General features: G+C 41.8%; 1 protein-coding gene across 2 annotated transcripts; it reads left to right on the top strand.

Annotated features, from left to right (window-relative positions):
- The first annotated feature begins 6,866 nt into the window (after window positions 1–6,866).
- On the top strand, window positions 6,867–11,536 carry RBMX2 (RNA binding motif protein X-linked 2). Of its 2 annotated transcripts, none has more exons than XM_083484557.1 (6): window positions 6,867–6,960; window positions 7,509–7,624; window positions 7,739–7,790; window positions 9,733–9,862; window positions 10,202–10,379; window positions 10,960–11,536. In XM_083484557.1, the coding sequence occupies exons 1-6, from the start codon at window positions 6,956–6,958 to the stop codon at window positions 11,316–11,318; spliced, it is 840 nt and encodes a 279-aa protein (XP_083340683.1). In that variant the 5' UTR covers window positions 6,867–6,955; the 3' UTR covers window positions 11,319–11,536. The 2 variants fall into 2 exon arrangements, with proteins under 2 accessions (XP_083340683.1, XP_083340684.1); XM_083484558.1 differs by having other exon boundaries at window positions 10,202–10,390; window positions 10,974–11,536.
- The last annotated feature ends 7,197 nt before the right edge of the window (window positions 11,537–18,733 follow it).

Here is an 18,733-nt window from a genome sequence, read left to right as displayed (position 1 = left end):
CTGGTTTGGTTGTAGCTTTGTTTCTGTTGGTTTGTGATCTGAACAAGCCCTTATGATAAACACCTTCACTGAAGATGGGGGCTGGGTAACGTGACTGGTTTTATTGGTATGTTAACAGGAAAAACAACAGCCCTGTTATTAACTCAGGAGAGAAGTATAGACTTAGCTGTTTCTGGTAGTGTTTATGATTACACTTCCAAGCAAGGTGGTATACTTCTGCGAAGGCTGCACAAAATGCACTCATTTCCCATGCATAGGTTCAAAGGATGAAGAGACACTTTGGTTACAAAACTTAATGTTTATTTAGTTACACACTCTATGAGAGTGTAAAGCATGATGATGATGCTAAGGGAGACCCTAAACTTGGTTCAAGACACAAACTCTTTACAGAGAATTTAAAGCAGCACTCTTTCCATCTTAAGATTTGGATAGACTTTTCCTACCTAGAATGGCTATTAATGTTCCTAATCAGCAACACCCACCCATTCCCTTCTGGAATTTAAGATCTCTTCAGGGAATCAAAACTGGGTTGCCCTGCCTGGCTAACCCACTCAGATAGCCCAAATGCCAACTGCCCATACTGACAGTTTCTCCATATCTCCAATGTCCCTGTCTAATATGCAGACCAGAGCATTCCAAACTGTGTGTCACAACACCTTAGTGTGTTGGCTGCAGTGTGTAGGTGTGTCGTGCAAATGCTCGGAAAGGAGTTAGTTTAACTTCTGGTTTGCTATTAAAAAGGGAAGCGGGTGGTGCTGTAGGTTAAACCACAGAGCCTAGGGCTTGCCAGTCAGAAGGTCAGCTGTTCGAATCCCCATGACGGGGTGAGCTGCCATTGCTTGGTCCCTGCTCCTGCCAACCTAGCAGCTTGAAAACATGTCAAAGCGCAAGTAGATAAATAGGTACCACTCCGGCGGGAAGGTAAACAGCATTTTTGTGCGCTGCTCTGGTTCGCCAGAAGCAGCTTAGTCATACTGGCCACATGACCCGGAAGCTGTACGCTGGCTCTCTCGGCCAAGAAAGCGAGATAAGCTCCGCAACCCCAGAGTCGTCCGCTACTGGACCTAACGGCCAGGGGTCCCTTTACCTTTACCTTGCTATTAAAACTGAACTACTGTCTTGCAAAACGATGCATGTCTAAAAAGTGTGCCACCACCATGAAAAGTTTGGAAAGCTCTGTCACATATAATCCCGGTCTACATTCTTGAGTACCTATCTGACAGTTAAAACAATAAGCCTACACTTAAAACTTCCCCTCTCTTTCTCCTGACTGGCTGTTGGTTTCACCAGCTGTCACTGGTTTGAGTCACCAGGAGGCAGGCCCAGGGCTTGACTGTCACAGCCTTGTCTATGAATGGTGGCTGTAAATGGTCTGGTCTCCTCTCTTCCTGACTGGATTAACCAGGATGCTTAGTACTAAACAGAGCAGTGCTCACTAACTTAAGTTGGAGCTGATCTCTGAGCTGATCAGTGTGAAAAGTTCACCCATCAAAGATTGGCTGAAAGGTTGAAACCTAGTGCTCATTGATGTGTCACTTCCAATATTGTCAGTTTGCTTTAAAAGGCCTGGTTCCTAAACTATATTTCCAGGGGATGGAGGAGCTGCTGTGACACAATGATGCCCAAACCCAGCTACATTAAATGTCATAGTTTCTCCATTGATATGCTTGAGCAGCCATCTCTTCTATCCTTGGGGACATTTAAAAATAGCCACTTCAGTCTACGTAGTTGTCTGTTATTTTCTCCACTTACACAGCTAGTTAGCTATTAGGGGGCTGGCATTTTATAGGGCAGGGCGGGAGGAAGGAATAAGAACATGGGACTTATGCCTTATGCTGAGTTGAATGAATTGGTCCATCAAGCTCTAGAGTTTAGGACAGGGTACACTACAAACCGTACCTGGTGATGCCAGGGGTTAAACCTGAGACTGTATGCATGATGCATGCTCTAGCACTGAGCATCTTCCTCAATGCAGCATGGGGAAATGTTTCCCCTTGCACATTTTTTTAACTATCTGCAAAACTCCTGGTTAGCCTAACTCCAGTGGTCTCTTTTGTACAAGGATTGTGTTGTTTTGGCTCCAACTCTGTAAGCATGAAAGGACTTGAATTGGCATTAGTATATCATAAAATCATAGGATTATAGAGTTGAAAAGGACCACAAGGATCATCTAGTTTAACCCCCTGCAATGCAGGAACCTTTACCCAAAATGGGGCTCAAACCCACAACCCTCAGATTAAAAGATCTCACACTCTACTGACTGAGCTATCCCAGCAAATGCATCCAAACCTGCAACAGAATCTGCAAGAGAATGTTGCATTATGAATTGCTCCTGCTCAGGATACTCCATTCCATTCCCCCTCCTTCCTTATTTTCCACCCCACTGCCTCCAGCTGTCAATTAGCATTCTGTGGCATCTGATCATGCTCAGAGTCCTCAATGGTTTTCCCCTTTAGGGGCTTTTTTCACAGATAAAATAAAATGTTTTGTACTTTGTAAATCTTGGAGTTACCCTGATCCTGCTGATGCCTCCCTATCACACATGGGAAGTATTATTTTGGTTACATATGCCATGACACTCACCACCTGAACATTAAAAATAGAGGGGATTGTGATACTTTCTTCATGGAGATGGGGAATCCCATTTAAATTTCTCTGATCAGGCATAAAACTAGCCTAGGTCATCTCTGAGGAGTGTATTATTAATGTGGTTCTTCTCAGACCTGTCCGGCTGTCTGTGGAAGCAGAAACACCATCATGGGAAGGAACCACATAATTGATGGGGTCCGCATGGATCTTGTGAAACATTTTACTGGTGCATCAGCTTTTGTGGATTAGAGCAGAGATGGGGAACAAGTTGCTCTCTATATGGGGATGGGGTATATAGCTCCGTGGTAGAGCATCTACTTTGCATGCAGAAGATCTCAGGTTTAATGTTGACATCTCCAGGTTGAACTGGGAATGCCCCTGTCTGACACCTGGAGAGGTTCTGCAAGCTACAAGTAGACTACGCGTAGCGAGCCTTTGGCCAGATGTTACTGAACTACAGCAACCATCAGTCTCAGCAAGCATGGTCATTAGTTAGGGAATGATGGGAATTGTAGTTCAGCAACACCTGGAAGGACAAAGGTTCCCCATACCTGCTGTAGACAACATTGAGCTAGCTGGACCAGTGTCTGCGTTCCAATTGTGTTCGACTCTCAACTCCCATCAGTACCTGCCAGCATAGCCAATGGTGAGGAATAATGGGGTGCCAGACAAAGCTTTCTGGGAAGGCTGTACCATAACCAGCATGCTACTCCCTGGTGCAGCCTTTCCTAATCTTGGGTCCGCAGATGTTGTTGGACCACAGTTCCCAACATTTCTGCCCATCGAGCCATGCTTTCTGGGATAACGGGAGCTTTAGTCCAGCAATATACGGAGACCCAAAGATGGGAAAGATTACACTAGTGGTTCCCCGCTTACTTCATTTGATGGGGTAACTCAGAACAGGACCTCTAAAGGAGATCATAATGTTTAGGTAGGTACATATGAGGAAAGGCAGATATTCAGGTAACCTGGTCCCAATACTCATGAGCTTTAAATATTAAAAATGTCTTAAATTGGGCTCGGAGATTAAATGGGAGCCAGTGAGGCTGACAAAGCACAGGTATTGTATGGTCAAAAATCTGCAGTTCTGGACCAAATGGGCCCCACCAAGCTCTGTCTGCCCTCAGCTAGCCCCAACCTGCCTGCCTTCCTATTTTAAACCAGTCAGAAGAGTGGAATTGCTTGTCAACTTCCTCCTCCACAGTCTACATGTTGGCTGGAAGGAGGATGGGGACAAAAGAAGAAAAGGTTGGCTCTGCCTATTATTAGCTCTGTATCTGATATTCATTTTGCCTCGGTCTCCTGCTAGCCTTCCATCCTACCAGTCCCAATGGACACCAACCTTCCCTGTTGGTAACCAAATGGACCTGCTCTGATACAAACACTGGGAGGGTGTGGGAGAGGTTGTCCTGGGAATAGGCATCTCAGGGGCATTTCTCAGCCCCTGCAGCTTTGGTCCCTGATACCACACTGCAATAGGCCAGAAGTCAAATAAGCCCAGTGTGGTAGTTGTTTATAAAGGAGAGGTAAATGTTTAGAAATGGACCAACACTTATCAGGCACTGGTGATGTCATTGCCTGCTGAAAAGTAATTAGCTGGCTCTTTATGAGGCTGGTTGCTGTTGCTCACACCTCTTTGCTTCCTTCCTACTCACACCAGCTAGAAATGCCAAAGGAGCTCTTTAAGCCCGCAGGACAGTGTTGTTTCTTTTACAAACATTTGTACAGTGCTTAGATTGTTAATAAGATGCCGAACTATAAAAACACAGTTTGTTGGTGTCATAAATTGCAGGACAAGGTCTTCAGTGCTCCCATTCCAGTCTGGTTAAAGTAATAGTCTTCAACTTTTTCAGACCCAGGACCCACCCAACATGCCTTTGAGGACCCACTTCTTATTCTGATTACTATAGTATACCATAATTGGAGCGGGGGTGGGGAGTGCTGCTGACATTACCCACACCACCTTAGATCAGGCTATGACCCAGTAGTTGAGTTGAAGGACCAGTGAATTAAATGATGCTTACAGTAATTCACAAAAGCTACTAGTCTACAATTATTAGCTGGATGCAACATGTAGCTGGCCCTCTAAGTGCCCCTATTTTCCAGGGACAGTCCCAGATTAACATAAGCCATCCCGGTTTCTGATTTTACTCTGAAATGTCCCACTTTTCTTTAGAAAGTCTCTATTTTCATCGAATAAATGTTGACACATATGATAGAATGTCCCTATTTTCATCAGAGAAATGCTGAAGGGTATGGAGTTATGTGACCCCAAGCCAAGGAGATAAGTAACTATTGATATAGTAACTAGAGGTGGTTGGCTTTTTCTGCCCAACTCTGCAAGGGACTGAGTCCCCTAAGCCCGGAAGCTTATGTCCCCACTGTGGAAAGACGTGTGGATCCAGAATTGACCTCCACAGTCACCTACAAACATGCTGTTAAGTCAGTGTTAATGGAAGACAATCTTACTCACCAAAGAAGAAGAAGATGATCAGTCAGAGATGAATGGGTGGAGACAGGATAGTGAAAGCAAGGCAGATCTTCATTTTTCTGTTGCAACAGAGTTCCCTCCACTCCTTTCAAGGAGGTAATAGAGATCCAGAACAAAGTGTCCAGGGACCTTTAAAGGCTTTTGAAATTGCCAACCCCTTAGCCCAAGACCACCCTAAAATAAGGTTACCAGACATCCCCGTTTCCCAGAACAGTCCTCGGATTTACAAATCAGTCCCCATACAAAATCCATTGAAGTTGAAAAGTATCATGGGATCCATTGGGAAAAAATCTAGTAACTTTACCCTAATTTCAGAAGGGAAGGGCTGAATTGCAGGCAGTTTTGTTAATGGGATTTGCAAGTGAAAATACAACTGGAGAGCTTTCCCCATTTTCTCCTATTGCAGAGGAACATTTGATGTCACTTTGGGAGAGTCAAAATTGCTTCAGGATTGCTCTCTTGTACTATTTCAAACATGTGGTTTATATACTTAGGTATGTGTGCTTACCTTATGCATTTATGACCACTTATTCTATATTTGATACCTTAGAATTCTGATAAAGCTATATAACCTTTAGAAGACATCTGAAGGCAGCATTGTATAGGAATTTAAAAAAAAAAATGTTTAATGTATTACAGTATTGTATTTTTATATATGTTGAAAGCCACCCAGAGTGGCTGGGGCAACCCAGTCAGAAGGTGGTGTATAAATAATAAAATTATTCTTATTATTATTATTATGGAATAGGGTGTTCCTATTTTAATGGGAGAAATGTTGGAGGGTATGCATGTAGTTGAATTGACTGGAAACTATTATTACTATGCTATTATTACTGTTACTATTATTACTAATTTCTTACCCACCCTCCTGCCACATACGGTCCTGTGACGGGTTATAATTAACTGTACAGTACTGTATTAAGAACAGTTTCCAGGTGGATGAGTGTGTGTCCATTTTTGTATTGTTTTTAAACTCTTTTGTTTTGTTTGTGCTGTAGTAACTGTTTCTACTTGTTTCTTTTATACAGTACTTTGTATATTGCCTTGGAACGTATGTGGAAGGCAGCTAATAACATAACCCACAGCTGTCAACGTTCCCCTTTTTTAAAGGAAAATCCCCTTATTCCGAATAGGATTCCTCGCAAGAAAAGGGAAAAATTGACAGCTATGACATAACCTACCCTGATTCTCCACTGTTTTTTAAACTCTATGCAAAGCAGACGCTCTTTTCCAGGGCCTTTCCCTGAGGGGCTGCCTCACTCACTAGGAAAGATGCCCCTTGTACAATGTACACACGAGGAGCACAGCCACCAGTGTCCGCCGATACCCACATTTTTAAACACCTTGGGTTTGAACACGTGGGAATTCAAACCTTCTGCATCTTAAAAAGGGTTTATGAAATTTAAAAGCATTAAAACATGTTTATTGCATTGACATTTAGTTTGGATCATATTATTTATTAATCAAAACGCAGACAATTGGAATCGAAGCCCCGCGCTCCAGAGTAGTCCGATCCCCCCAATGGAACCTCCCATTACGAAGGACAGAAGAATTTTGACCAGAGGGATGTGAAAGGCTAGAGCGACACCGCTTGGCACCACCAACGCCAATGGGCGGGTTTTCAAATTTCTGAACGGCGATGTCAAGAATGCGTTCTACACTGTTTCTGTCTCTATGGTTCCTTTGCGTTATAGAGCTCCTAGAAGGCAGGTTGGGACAGCATGGCCGAGAGAGACGGAGTATCGGGATTGGTCATTTCGTCAGGAGGCGCGACCTATCAGGGACAGGTGGAGGCGGGACTACGCGTGCGCGGCCGGCCGGGCTTGTGCAAGGTGTTTTTTATCTGGTTGCACGCAAGAGACGAAGAGAACCCCCATGAAGTAAGTGAGCGGGCGGGTGTAGGGAGGTTTTGTTTTAGTATGGCGTGTGGAGGTTTGGGAGAGCGAGGGGGCTTCTCTTGAATCAGCGCTCAGCCCTATAGATCGTCTTTCCGAGAGCCGAGATCCAGCCTGAAACGTGTGACGCCCTGACACGGAAAAAGAGCACGTCTGAATTTGCGCAAGATCGCCACGCATTCCTCTCGGGTCCTAGCTGTCAATGTTTCCTTTTTTTTAAGTGAAATTCCCTTATTCCGAATAGAATTCATCGCAAAAAAGGAAAAAGTTGACAACTATGCCTTAAATATGCCTCAGTATAGTGTGGGGCTAGGACGAGATCGGCGACATGCAAGTCTCTTTATTCTGCCATGAGCCTCGCCGGGTGATATTTCTCTAATTACCTCTCTGTTCCTCACGGGTACGGGTTTTTTTAAGTTGCGGAAGGACCATGTACGCTGGCGCGAATTGCTGGGACACCCTTCAGGGTGGTGAGAATGCATGTGAAGTCTGTCCTGAACTCACACGGCTTTTGTTTCTCTCTCTTTCTCTAGTCCATTAACCAAAGTGAAGCTTATCAACGAGCTGAATGAGCGCGAGGCACAGCTTGGTGTACAAGATAAGGTCTCCTGGCATGCTGAGTACAGCGACAGTGCCTGGGTGTTTGTGGGTGGGTGTCAAGCACAGAAGCAGCCTCCGATGCACAATCCCTGAAAGTATAGCAGTTTGTGCGACTTTTGCTGGGAACTGTACTTATTTCCTCCTCCCCTTTTTTTGCTTCTAGGTGGTCTTCCCTATGAGCTGACAGAAGGCGACATTATTTGTGTGTTTTCACAGTAAGTGAAAAATTGAGATCTATTTTGTATTTTACATAAAAAACATAAACAAATGAATACATAATGAATACATACATATATAATCCCCTTTTTGTATTTCATTTTTTTATTAGTTATCCAAATTTTAACAAATCAATCCAAATTGTTTAAACATTTTTTTTAAATAATTAGCTTTCCTGCTCCTGTGCAAACATATGTCCAATTCCTCCAGTTGTTGCCTTCTTCATTCTTCTTATTTAATCATCTTCTCACCCTTCTATTCATTTTAATTCATTTACATAGCTAGCCGCTCTTGTTGCCTTACAGTCAGCTCCTCTGTTATTTCCCAAACACATAAATGTCTGTAAGCAGCCTTTCGGGCACTCTTCTCAGGTCTGGTGTGAAGAGAGATTAACTGCCATCATTTATTGTCCACTCAACATTACATTTCTTTGAGAACTCCTTTGAAGGCATACCTTTTGACTTCCCTCTCCCACATTGTGGATCTTAATGAAATGCTTTTCCCCACTCTGTATCTCTATCACAACTATTTTTATAAATCCTTTGTCAATCCATAGTTCAAATTTTTACTACAGATTTTCTGTCAATCCTACCAATGTATGTAATTGTTCACAATAGCTTTTCAAATAAATTATAAACTTTCCCCATTCTTTATTAAAGACTTCTTCCTGGTTTCTAATTTTTTCTGTAAGTTTTGACATCTCAGCATAGTTCATCAGTTTTGTCTGCCACTCTTCTTTGGTCGGTGTTGTACCATCTTTCCATTTCTGGGCTAAGAGAGTGCACAGCCGTGGTCGCATACAGAGTTTTGTCTGGCCTATTGGGTTCTCTGGTCCTATAATACCTAAAAGAAAAGCTTCTGGTTTCTTAGGAAAAGTTGTTTTCAACATTTTTTTCAGTTCGTTATATATCATTTCCCAGAGGTCTTTTAAAACATTCATGGTGCAGTCTACTCAGAAGTAAGCCCCATCAAATTCAATATGACTTATCCACACTTCCTTTTGTTCTGCTGCTTTCCCCTGGGGAAAGCCATTCTTTATAGTGCTTGATGATCACAATTCAGGTTTTCTTCAGATTGATGTTCGCTCCAATTTAGAATTAAAAGAGAGTGTTTACCCTGGGAAAGGAGCAGGGCAAGGGGAAAGCCGCTTGGACCCATCCATAAAAAGCACAGGGCAAGCAGAAAACTACTTGGACTCGTGCTTTCTAGACATGAAATTAATGGACAAGGCTGAGTTAGGTCCATTAATTAATAGTGTTACAACCCACCCCAGTTTCCATGAGTTAGACTCATGGTTAGGCTTTCCAGGGTCTGTGAGCCTGTTGAAGACAATGAGACACAGCAGAATCTGTGGTGTCATTATGATATGTGTTTTATTTACACATATATAGAACTTGTGTCTAGATGGAGGGACTGCAGAGTGTTTGCATCACAAGATGGTCCTATTCCTCCCATTGCTGCAGCCTCAGATGCCAAAAGACCGCAAACATCATGTCTGACCCTCTCTGCAGCATTGTGCTTTGCCTCCTCACACACCCACACTCCAGCTTGAAAAGGAACACCTTTGTCCTGTTTGCTTATCTCATCCATCACTGCAATTCTGCCCCTCCCTTCTGAAATTCTGGCTTCTTGTCTCTCCTAACTATCTCTCACTTCAGGGAGAGGCTTTCCCCCATTGTAAGTGGGGAAATAGCCTGGTTGGCTATTTATGCATTGCAAACAGAATGCCATACTAGATGGATCTTGATGTGACCCAGTGTGGCAGTTACATTCATGGATACAATTTTTGAAGCATGGTTATACTCTTCTCACCTCTCTGCCTTGAGAAATTAAACCCTACCTCAGTATTTGTGTTTCCTTAATATTTCTTGGCTTGACTTGTATCCTTCCATGTTTTCAGTGTGAAGCCTAAGTTCTGTTGATCTCTGTTTTTCTTTTCAGGTATGGGGAAATTGTGAACATAAATCTAGTACGTGATAAAAAGACAGGGAAATCCAAAGGTTTCTGTTTCATTTGCTATGAAGATCAGCGAAGCACCATTCTTGCGGTTGATAATTTTAATGGAATAAAGGTTGGTTTGGCAATTGGAGACATAAAGTGTCTAGAATTCCTCTCTGTTGTACTTAGCTACTAGAGTCAGGCTGTGATAAGTCCTCACTCTAGAAGATGCATTGAGTCACCAGACTCTTCTAGGAAAGGTTTGCGGAAATTGAGCATTTTCAATATCCCTCAAAAGGACTAGTCATAGTATTCTGTCAGGCATCTTAACATTCTGTGAGTTTAGTTCTTATTTTGCTCCAGGCTTATGTTTTGTGGTGCCACTTCTGCCTAAATCAAAAGAAGAGGAGAATAACAAGGTTGCCAGTTTAGATGTGTTTGTTCCATAGTTGTAATGATTCTCTGTTCACAGATTAAAGGAAGGACAATTCGTGTGGACCATGTGGCTAACTATCGCCCACCGAAAGACTCTGAGGATATTGATGATGTAACAAAAGCTCTCCGAGAAAAAGGATGTGGTGCTAAAACACCTCCAAGTTCACCAGAGTCTTCAAAAGATAGTGAGGTGGTAGTAAAGAAACACAAAAAAGGTAACATCTATGTGTGTGTCTGAAAATTGTAAATCTGTTTGAAACTCCCAAGTCTAGAAATATGAGCCAGTTTTTGATTCTTAGAAATGACTAGTGCGCAAGGCAGTGACAAAGCATGCTGGAAAGTCCAAAGTTATGTCATCTTCCCTGCCTTTCTTGAGTTATAGTATGCATTCTACCTGACTAGTTGTCGAATATCTGCTAGGATTGTCTAGCCTTTGTTTAACGGGTGGTTTGAGGAGGTGAGGGTGAAGGAACTGAAACAGATGGCTAGCCTTTATGTGTATTTCTCTTAAACTGTTGCCCTTGATCCTTACAATGTATATTGCAAGGTCAGCAGTAGGGCAGAACTGATACCAAGAATAAAAAGAGCGAACTGAATTTGGGAAAGATGGCTTCTAGAAATATTTCATGTCTGAGTGTCTTGGGAATGTTAGGGCATATGACACACTAGGAAGAAGAGTTTCCTGGAGAGATGAAATATTTGGGGATGGCTAGGTGAAAGAGCAGAAATAATGAGGACCTTTAGTAGGGATGTGGCAAACCTTTTTGACCTCTTTGTCTTGCTGTTCGTCTAAAGAGAAAAGCAAGAAGAAGAAGAAAGAGAAGAGAGAGCACCGAAAATGTGCAAAAGAGGAACAACTTGTAGACTCGCCTCCTTCTAAAACCAGGATCAAAGTGGAGAAGGAAGACCCAGGATATGAATGGCATGCCAATGCAAGTCAGCAGACCTGGAGTAGCACATCTGGGCACAAACATGCAAGCAGGGCACATCATGAACAGGAGTCTAAGTATGAGCATGTGAGAGTGAGGTCTCGAGACAGAGCCACAGACAGGGACAGGCAAGAACAGAGAACAATCCACAGTGAGAAGCACAAGAAGGTAGATACTTCCAAAGAAAGGCCCCGAGCAATAGAAAGCAGAAGATCCCGGGAGTGATGGGAGAGAAGAAAAGCCCTGCAAGGAGGGGTCTTCAAACCACCACAGACCCACCTGACCCTGTGACATGCAGGGAGCCCTGAATCCTTGGTGGAGTGAATGTTGTGTGCTGTTGGCCTCCATGTGTTTTTAAGTAACTTTTTATTGTTTTAGAAATAGAAATAATGAATTTTGCAAATAAATGGACCATGTCTTCACATGTCATTTGTATATCACAATCTTGTACCTATTATTTCTCCACTAATCCCAATATCACATCACCCAGTTTTTTATCAGCAAGGGAGAGTTAAACAATTTGAACACTGGGAATTCACATTGCAAGATTTCTATACCAATAATCGACCTATATTTGGTAACCAAATAAAATTAACTTCGTCAAATCTAAAACACAAACTGGATTTATTTTAATCGTATTCGTAGTTTTATTATAAAAGAACATGTAAAAACACAAGCTCCGAGAGCCTTAACACAATTTGAAACTTTATTAAGCATAAAGGATTAGTGTCTAAATTGTACTCTATATAACTTAGTGCAGGATTGCCCAACAGGTTGATCGGGATCGACTCGTAGATCACCTGACTGATTTCTGTCGATCGCAGACCAGCTCCTCTCCGAGGCAGCCTGAGAGAACACAGCATGCTCCTCGCAAAAGATGCACCTGCACAACAAAGGCAGAAGGAGAAGGAGAAGCAAGGAGGTAGGAGGAGGCATACGCAGACGGAGAGGCATGCCGAGAGAGAGAGAGAGAGAGAGAGAGAGAGAGAGAGAGAGAGAGAGAGAAGCTGGGTGCAGAAAGGATTCCTTTAGGTTCACACTGTGATAGGAATTTTATGGTCTTAGATATGTGGTAATGTTCATAAGTGTACCAACCAAGCACATACATAGATCAGCACAGGAAGACCAACCTGGAACCATTTTGATTCCTAAACTGATCGAATGTTTACTCTGCAAGGTCAAAGTGGAAAAGCCTCCCCATTGTCTTTTCCTTCACAAATCCTGTCTTATGGGAATGTCTGTGTTTGAATAGGGTGTGAGCCTTTGACCTGGCCCAGGAACTAAGTATTTATCACTACAAAAGAATGGCCAGGCTCCCCAGGCAATCCAATCAAGTAACCTGTGAGACAGGAGATAAACAACAACAGGAGAAAACAATATTCAAATTTATGTTTTATACTTCCTTTTCTGTGATGTAGGTGTGATGTATCTGAGGGGTGGTCTTAGGTTACACCCCTTCTGTGATGTATGTATGATGTTTCTGGGGGTGGTCTTGATCTACAAGTTGGCAATTTCAAAAGTCTTTATAAGGCCTTGCACAGCATTTTTCTGGGTCCCTCCTCTCTCCTGTGGGTGAGGGGAGTACCCCGTTGCAACAGATCAATAAAGATCAAGCTTGCTAGCTGCTTTGCTTCTCAATATTATCTGGTTGGCCTCTGTTATTCTCTCCTACCAATAGGGAACCTATGTAAGGACTCTATATGGGCTCTTGGATACCCCATAAGGGGAAAAGGGCAAAATGTTGTTTACAACAACACACACACACACACACACACATAGAGAAGCCCAGCACACTCTGACTGGCTTCTCAGAGAACTTTTGCCTCCCTTTCTCCCCCCCCCTTAAACTCCCCCTTCTCATGTTGTTAGCCACCTCCTTCCACACACGCACCCCATGCACACTCCTTGTCCCTCCAGTTTGAGTGTTTTTCCTCCCCCCACCCCACTTAAACTCCCCCCTCCCATGTCAAGTTAGCCACCTTCTTCCACACACTTGACTAGTTGTCGAATATCTGCTAGGATTGTCTAGCCTTTGTTTAACGGGTGGTTTGAGGAGGTGAGGGTGAAGGAACTGAAACAGATGGCTAGCCTTGAAAAATGGACACTTTTCACATGCAGACCACCATTAAGTCATCAACTGGAAATTAGAAGCTAAGGTTGCGTTTACAAGCTGACTTCCTTGCTCGAAAGCGAAAGCCATCCAAATCCAAAGGGGCAGGCGAAAGTGCCATCCAAGCTGCTGTTAAAAGATCTGAAGGGAAGTGTTGATCTCGTTCCAGGGTTCTGAGTGTTAATATGCTCTTGAAAAACTCTTTATTAATTGGTTTCCTCTGAAACACTTGTAAACACCATGTCATGCAAAAAGTCACATTTCGCCATAACGACATGTGGCTGTGCTTTTGTCGTCTTCGGTGACCGTCTACCTTGATGTGGTCCACTTTTCTTCAGTTACTGGGTATTCTGAGACCCAGACATAGGGCACACTTCAAGCACACCAGCAAGAGCCATGGCAGCGCCAGAGGGAGGAAATCGCTCTCCCCCCCCCCAAGGATACAGCCCTCCCCACTTGCCTCCTCAATTGCAGGACTCCTGCCCTTAATGCATACTATTTGTCTCAAATTAGACCTTAATATAAATGAGATTACCTGATGAAAGCAATCTCACAATTCTCTTTGAATTTCTATAGATACTTAAGGTGCATATGTAAGACGTTTGTTTATAATTATATTTTGGGAATGATTCATGTTCTTATGTAGCTGCATTGTTTAATACTTTCTGGATTTCCCATGATTATATTATAAAGTAGCTGTGTTCTATGTTATAAATCAAGCACTGCTAGGAGTCCCCCCCCCATTTATTTCTTATGGCTAAAAAATTCAGCGTGGACTAGATTTTTTTTTTTTTTGAGAACCACTGTGTTAAAGAGTCAAGCATCGTGTTTTGTTCTGTTAGTGGCTTTTCCATTGGAAGCATTAGTTCTTTCCAAGTATTTTACAATAAGCTTTACGGCTTCACACACACACACACACAATAAATGCATTTGCAAAAAATTACAAATTTGGTTGCATATGAACATATCATTTACAATAATTAAATAAAACAGTCGATATATTTAACTTGTACACTGAGTTACGAGTACCGTATTTTTCACTCCATAAGCCACAATTTTTTACTCCTAAAAAGTAAGGGGAAATGTCTGTGCGTCTTATGGAGCAAATGCGTGGTCCCTGGAGCCGAATTGCCCAGGGGCAAAAAGCAGATCGTGTTTTTTGGTTTTTTTTTAAAGAAAGCGGGAAGAGGGTGTTGAAACAAAGCCGCTGAACAGCTAATCAGCAAGTGATTGGGAGGGGAGATAAGGGACTCTAGCGATAAAGGAGGCTGCCTGGGAGGGGGAGGTAAAGACAGTGAACTTGCAAGGAGAGGAGACAGGAAGATTAAAGCAATGAGGAGAGAAATTAGAAGAAAAGAAGGAGCAAAATACCGCTCCAGCTAAGGAAAAGACACTAAGAGGGAAGGGGGTGTTGAAACAAAGCCGCTGAGCAGCTGATCGGCAAGGGATCGGGAGGGACATAAGGGACTCTAGAGATAAAGGAGGCTGCCTGGGAGCAGGGAGGTAAAAGCACATGAATCCTCAGGATTTTTGCATTGGGTCACCCCAAATTCACCATCAGACCACATAGCATGTCCATGCTACAGCCGGCACCGAAAAAATCATGCATCCACTGTTTTGTGGGGCCGCAATGGCCCAAAAATGTGGTTACAAAGCACGGATCCACATGGATCCTCAGGATTTTTGCATTGGGTCACCCCAAACTCACCGTGAAATCACATATCATGTCTGTGGCTACAGCATGAACCACAAAAATCATACATCCACTGTTTCGTTCAGAATATTTTTTTTCTTGTTTTCCTCCTCTAAAAACTAGGTCAGGTGCGTCTTATGGAGCGAAAAATATGGTAATTCCAATTAAATTAGGTACATTAACGTACGATGTTTAGATTGGTGAACATAGGCAAATAATAGTTTATACCAGTAACAATTCAAAATTATATGTTTCAATAGCCATTCTTTTTGCCATTGGTTACATATATCATAATTCGAGAAAGACAGTGCTATCTCGGTTTTCGAACGTTTCCATTGACAAACATTTCAGTTTTCGAACGCTGTAAACCTGGAAGTAAATGCTTTGGTTTTCGAACATGCCTCGGAAGTCGAACATGTCATGCGGTTTCCGTATTGAGTTTTCAGTTTTTGAATGTTTTGGAACTTGAACTGTCTTCCAGAATGGATTACGTTCGAAAACCAATGTACCACTGTAATAGGGAGTGATGGAAGAGGGATAACATATGTTCACCAGACTGTATTATAGATGTACTTTCCTACCATATGCTTCATTGTGAAATTATAATAAAATCATACCAAACTGCATAAAAGTTGCCATGTTTCTTTTGTCCTGTCACTTTTAATTTTTGTATGAGTTTTTCTAGCAGTGCTGTCTGCCAGACGATGGTCTATATTTCATAACTGTAAGGATTTCCATGATCTGGCAGTAGTTGTTCTTGCAGCAGTTAACAAATGTGTTATAAGTTCTTATTTCTAATGCATAACATGTCTTGGTTGTATAATTTGAGCCGGCTCTGGGTCATGGGGATTGTTTGTGCTCTGTTCAGAGATATTTATGCAAAAACAGCTTTACAAAAATTTTCATATTTGGGGCAGTCCTACCACATATGCTGGCGTGTCCCTATGGTAGCACATCTTCCGCAAGACATGGGAGAGCTGTTTGGTTTTATATATGCTATACATCTGGGAGTTAGGTGCCATCCATGTACTATATTGAGATTTCTTTCCCTTGTCATTGCTGATAGGGATTTGGTCCTGATTTAATTTAACTTTTTCTTCTATGTCTAAATACCAATTTAAAAAATATAAAGGTAAAGGACCCCTGACAGTTAAGTCCAGTCGCAGACGACTCTGGGGTTGCAGCGCTTATCTCGCTTTACTGGCCAAGGGAGCCAACGTTTGTCTGCAGACAGTTTTTCTGGGTCATGTGGCCAGCACGACTAAGCCGTTTCTGGCGAAACCAGAGCAGTGCACGGAAACGCCGTTTACCTTCCCGCCGGAGCGGTAGCTATTTATCTACTTGCACTTTTTGGCGCGCTTTCAAACTCCTAGGTTGGCAGGGAAATACCAATTTAGTTCCCACCAATTTCCTAATTTTGCTGTGGGCAAAACTGTACCTCTATAATAGTTATATACATGGATGAAGTTAGACCTTTCCTCTCCATCTTTTCTCCAACTATTATTTTCTCATGTGCTGTTAATTATCCAGTAGCTTCTTTTTTAGTTTGAGTGTGTATTAAAAAGGATTGTAACTGATAATCCAGTAGCTACAGAATTGGTACATATCCCAATTGAGTTTGCATTTTAGTTGCATTCACACAGACACATGCCCCTGGGATAGGACCTTCATCCCTTAAAAGTTGTGAGTGTAAACAGGTTTATGAGCCAGTGTAAGGAACAGAACTTGTTTTTCATAAATGCTATTGCACTTATAGATACCCCATGTTTTCTGATACAGTGGTACCTCAGGTTACAGACGCTTCAGGTTACAAACTCCACTAACCCAGAAATAGTACCTTGGGTTAAGAACTTTGCTTCAGGATGAGAAGAGAAATCGCGCGGCGGCAGCAGAAGGCCCCATTAGCTATAGTGGTGCATCAAGTTAAGAACAGTTTCAGGTTAAGAACTGACCTTCAGAACGAATTAAGTTCTTAACCCGAGGTACCACTGTATTGTCCATTGGACTCCTGTTTGAGTTGACACTAAATCTGCCATACTGCTTAAGTGACTTGCTTCATAATAACTAAGTTTGGGAGTCCCTATCCACCTATGGTGGGATGAAGAGAAAGCAATTTTAAAAAATGCATGATCTATCTGATTGGAATTTGAATTCATTAATTATTGAATTCATTATGCAATATTGGCTGATGGGTCCTAGACTGGCCATGCTTCCAATACAAAAAGTAATTTTGGCACTAGCATTACTTTAGATACAGCCTGTCAACCCATAATAGACAGATTCATTTTGTTCCAGTGCCATATGTTTGAATTTATTGTTTTCCAAACTTTGTTATAATTTACCTGGTGTAAAGTTATAGGTGACTGCTATTCCTAAATATCTGAAAGTTTTCCTGGCTATTGGTATCTGTAATGTTTTAGAAAATATTTTTTGGGCCTGTGGTGTGTGGAAAAACATTACTCCTGTTTTTTTGAAATTTTACTTTAAGTCCAGAAACAGTGGAAAAAGCCTCAAATTCCTCACCCTATCAACACTAATGGGATCTGATGTACATGACGTACATAAAATAATACCATCTGCATAAAATCCCAGGATGTATTGCTTTCTGTTAATTTTAGCTTTCCTTCCAGCTAAAATTGAGTGTAGACTTCTTGCTAAGAGTTCTAAGATTAATGCAAATAACAGAGGTGATAGCCGACAGACTTGTTTTGTTTTGTGGCCAAGAAGACATTTAGGTAAATCTATATTATTTATTCTAATAGTGGCAGACGACATAGCAGAAATTTCCCCTAATGGTTGGGTAAATTTAGGGCCAGGATTGTAAAAAAATGTATAATCCAAATTAAGAAAAGAATTTGGATGGTAAGATTCTAACTTTGAGGAGTATGGTTTGGAGATTCCTACGTGAAAACAATTGAGAATAGTAGTAATGGGTCCTTTTTGCAAAGATATTTTGCCAACAACGTGTTTAAAGTATGTATTCGCATTTATACCTGTAGTCATTTTTTGTAAATAATTATTAATTTTCTCTACCAATTCATGCCTTCTATGTTTACTGTTCTTGTTCTGTTCATTAATTGGATCTCCAGCAAGTGTACCTAAGTTCCAGCTCTGGAACCTTCTTAAAACTATTAAAACATTAGGGAAATATAGGTTGAAGCATGCTCTATTTGAACAGCAGAGAGTAATGAAGCACCTCTGTGGGTACAGAGTACTGTATACCACAAGCATAATAAGCAAATATATTTCAAACATTTTAAAGAAATAAATGTGGGAGTATATTGAAATCAACCTTAGTTTTCAAACAACATATGCCTGTCCCCAGGTGCCTTCTTTACAAATGCATTTCCAGCCCATTCCTGTCCGAATGCTTTTGTTTTCTGTGGAGAAGTTTTAAAAAAGTGTCAAAAGCTAAATCCTGAAAGATCTTAACTGGGTTGTTGCCTTAGGTTGGATATTCCTTCCAACTTTCTTAAGAGCTTTCCAAATCTCACATTTTTTTCTTGAAACACTGAAAACACATAATAATGTCCTTTGAATAAGCTGGACCTGGGACTGGAACCTTTTGCACATTTTGGCCAAATCCAGAAAGTTGTAAGTGTGAATGGATTTGTAATCCAATGTAAAGAGCAGAGATGTATTTAAAAACAAAGAAAAAGAAAAAGAAAACATTGCTTTTATAGGGACACCATATATTTCCAAGTTCTTTAAGGTGCCCCACTAAGCTCGCTTATTGCCAGACTTTAGGTCTGTCATGTTGCTGAATTAGCATGCGTTGTCATAGCTGTTTAGATTTGGGAGTGCCCATCCTCCAACAGTTGGGCGAAGGTACACCAAA

Source organism: Podarcis liolepis (assembly GCF_965112155.1).
Source record: "Podarcis liolepis genome assembly, chromosome: Z".
Lineage (NCBI taxonomy): Eukaryota > Metazoa > Chordata > Lepidosauria > Squamata > Lacertidae > Podarcis > Podarcis liolepis.
This window is presented reverse-complemented; position numbering and strand designations above follow the sequence as displayed.

Excerpts from the sequence above, each read along its gene's own strand:
- RBMX2 (XM_083484557.1), top strand. Across the intron at positions 7,625-7,738 it reads CAGTGCCTGGGTGTTTGTGG|GTGGTCTTCCCTATGAGCTG; the intron begins GTGGGTGTCAAG and ends TTTTGCTTCTAG. Across the intron at positions 7,791-9,732 it reads ATTATTTGTGTGTTTTCACA|GTATGGGGAAATTGTGAACA; the intron begins GTAAGTGAAAAA and ends TTTTCTTTTCAG.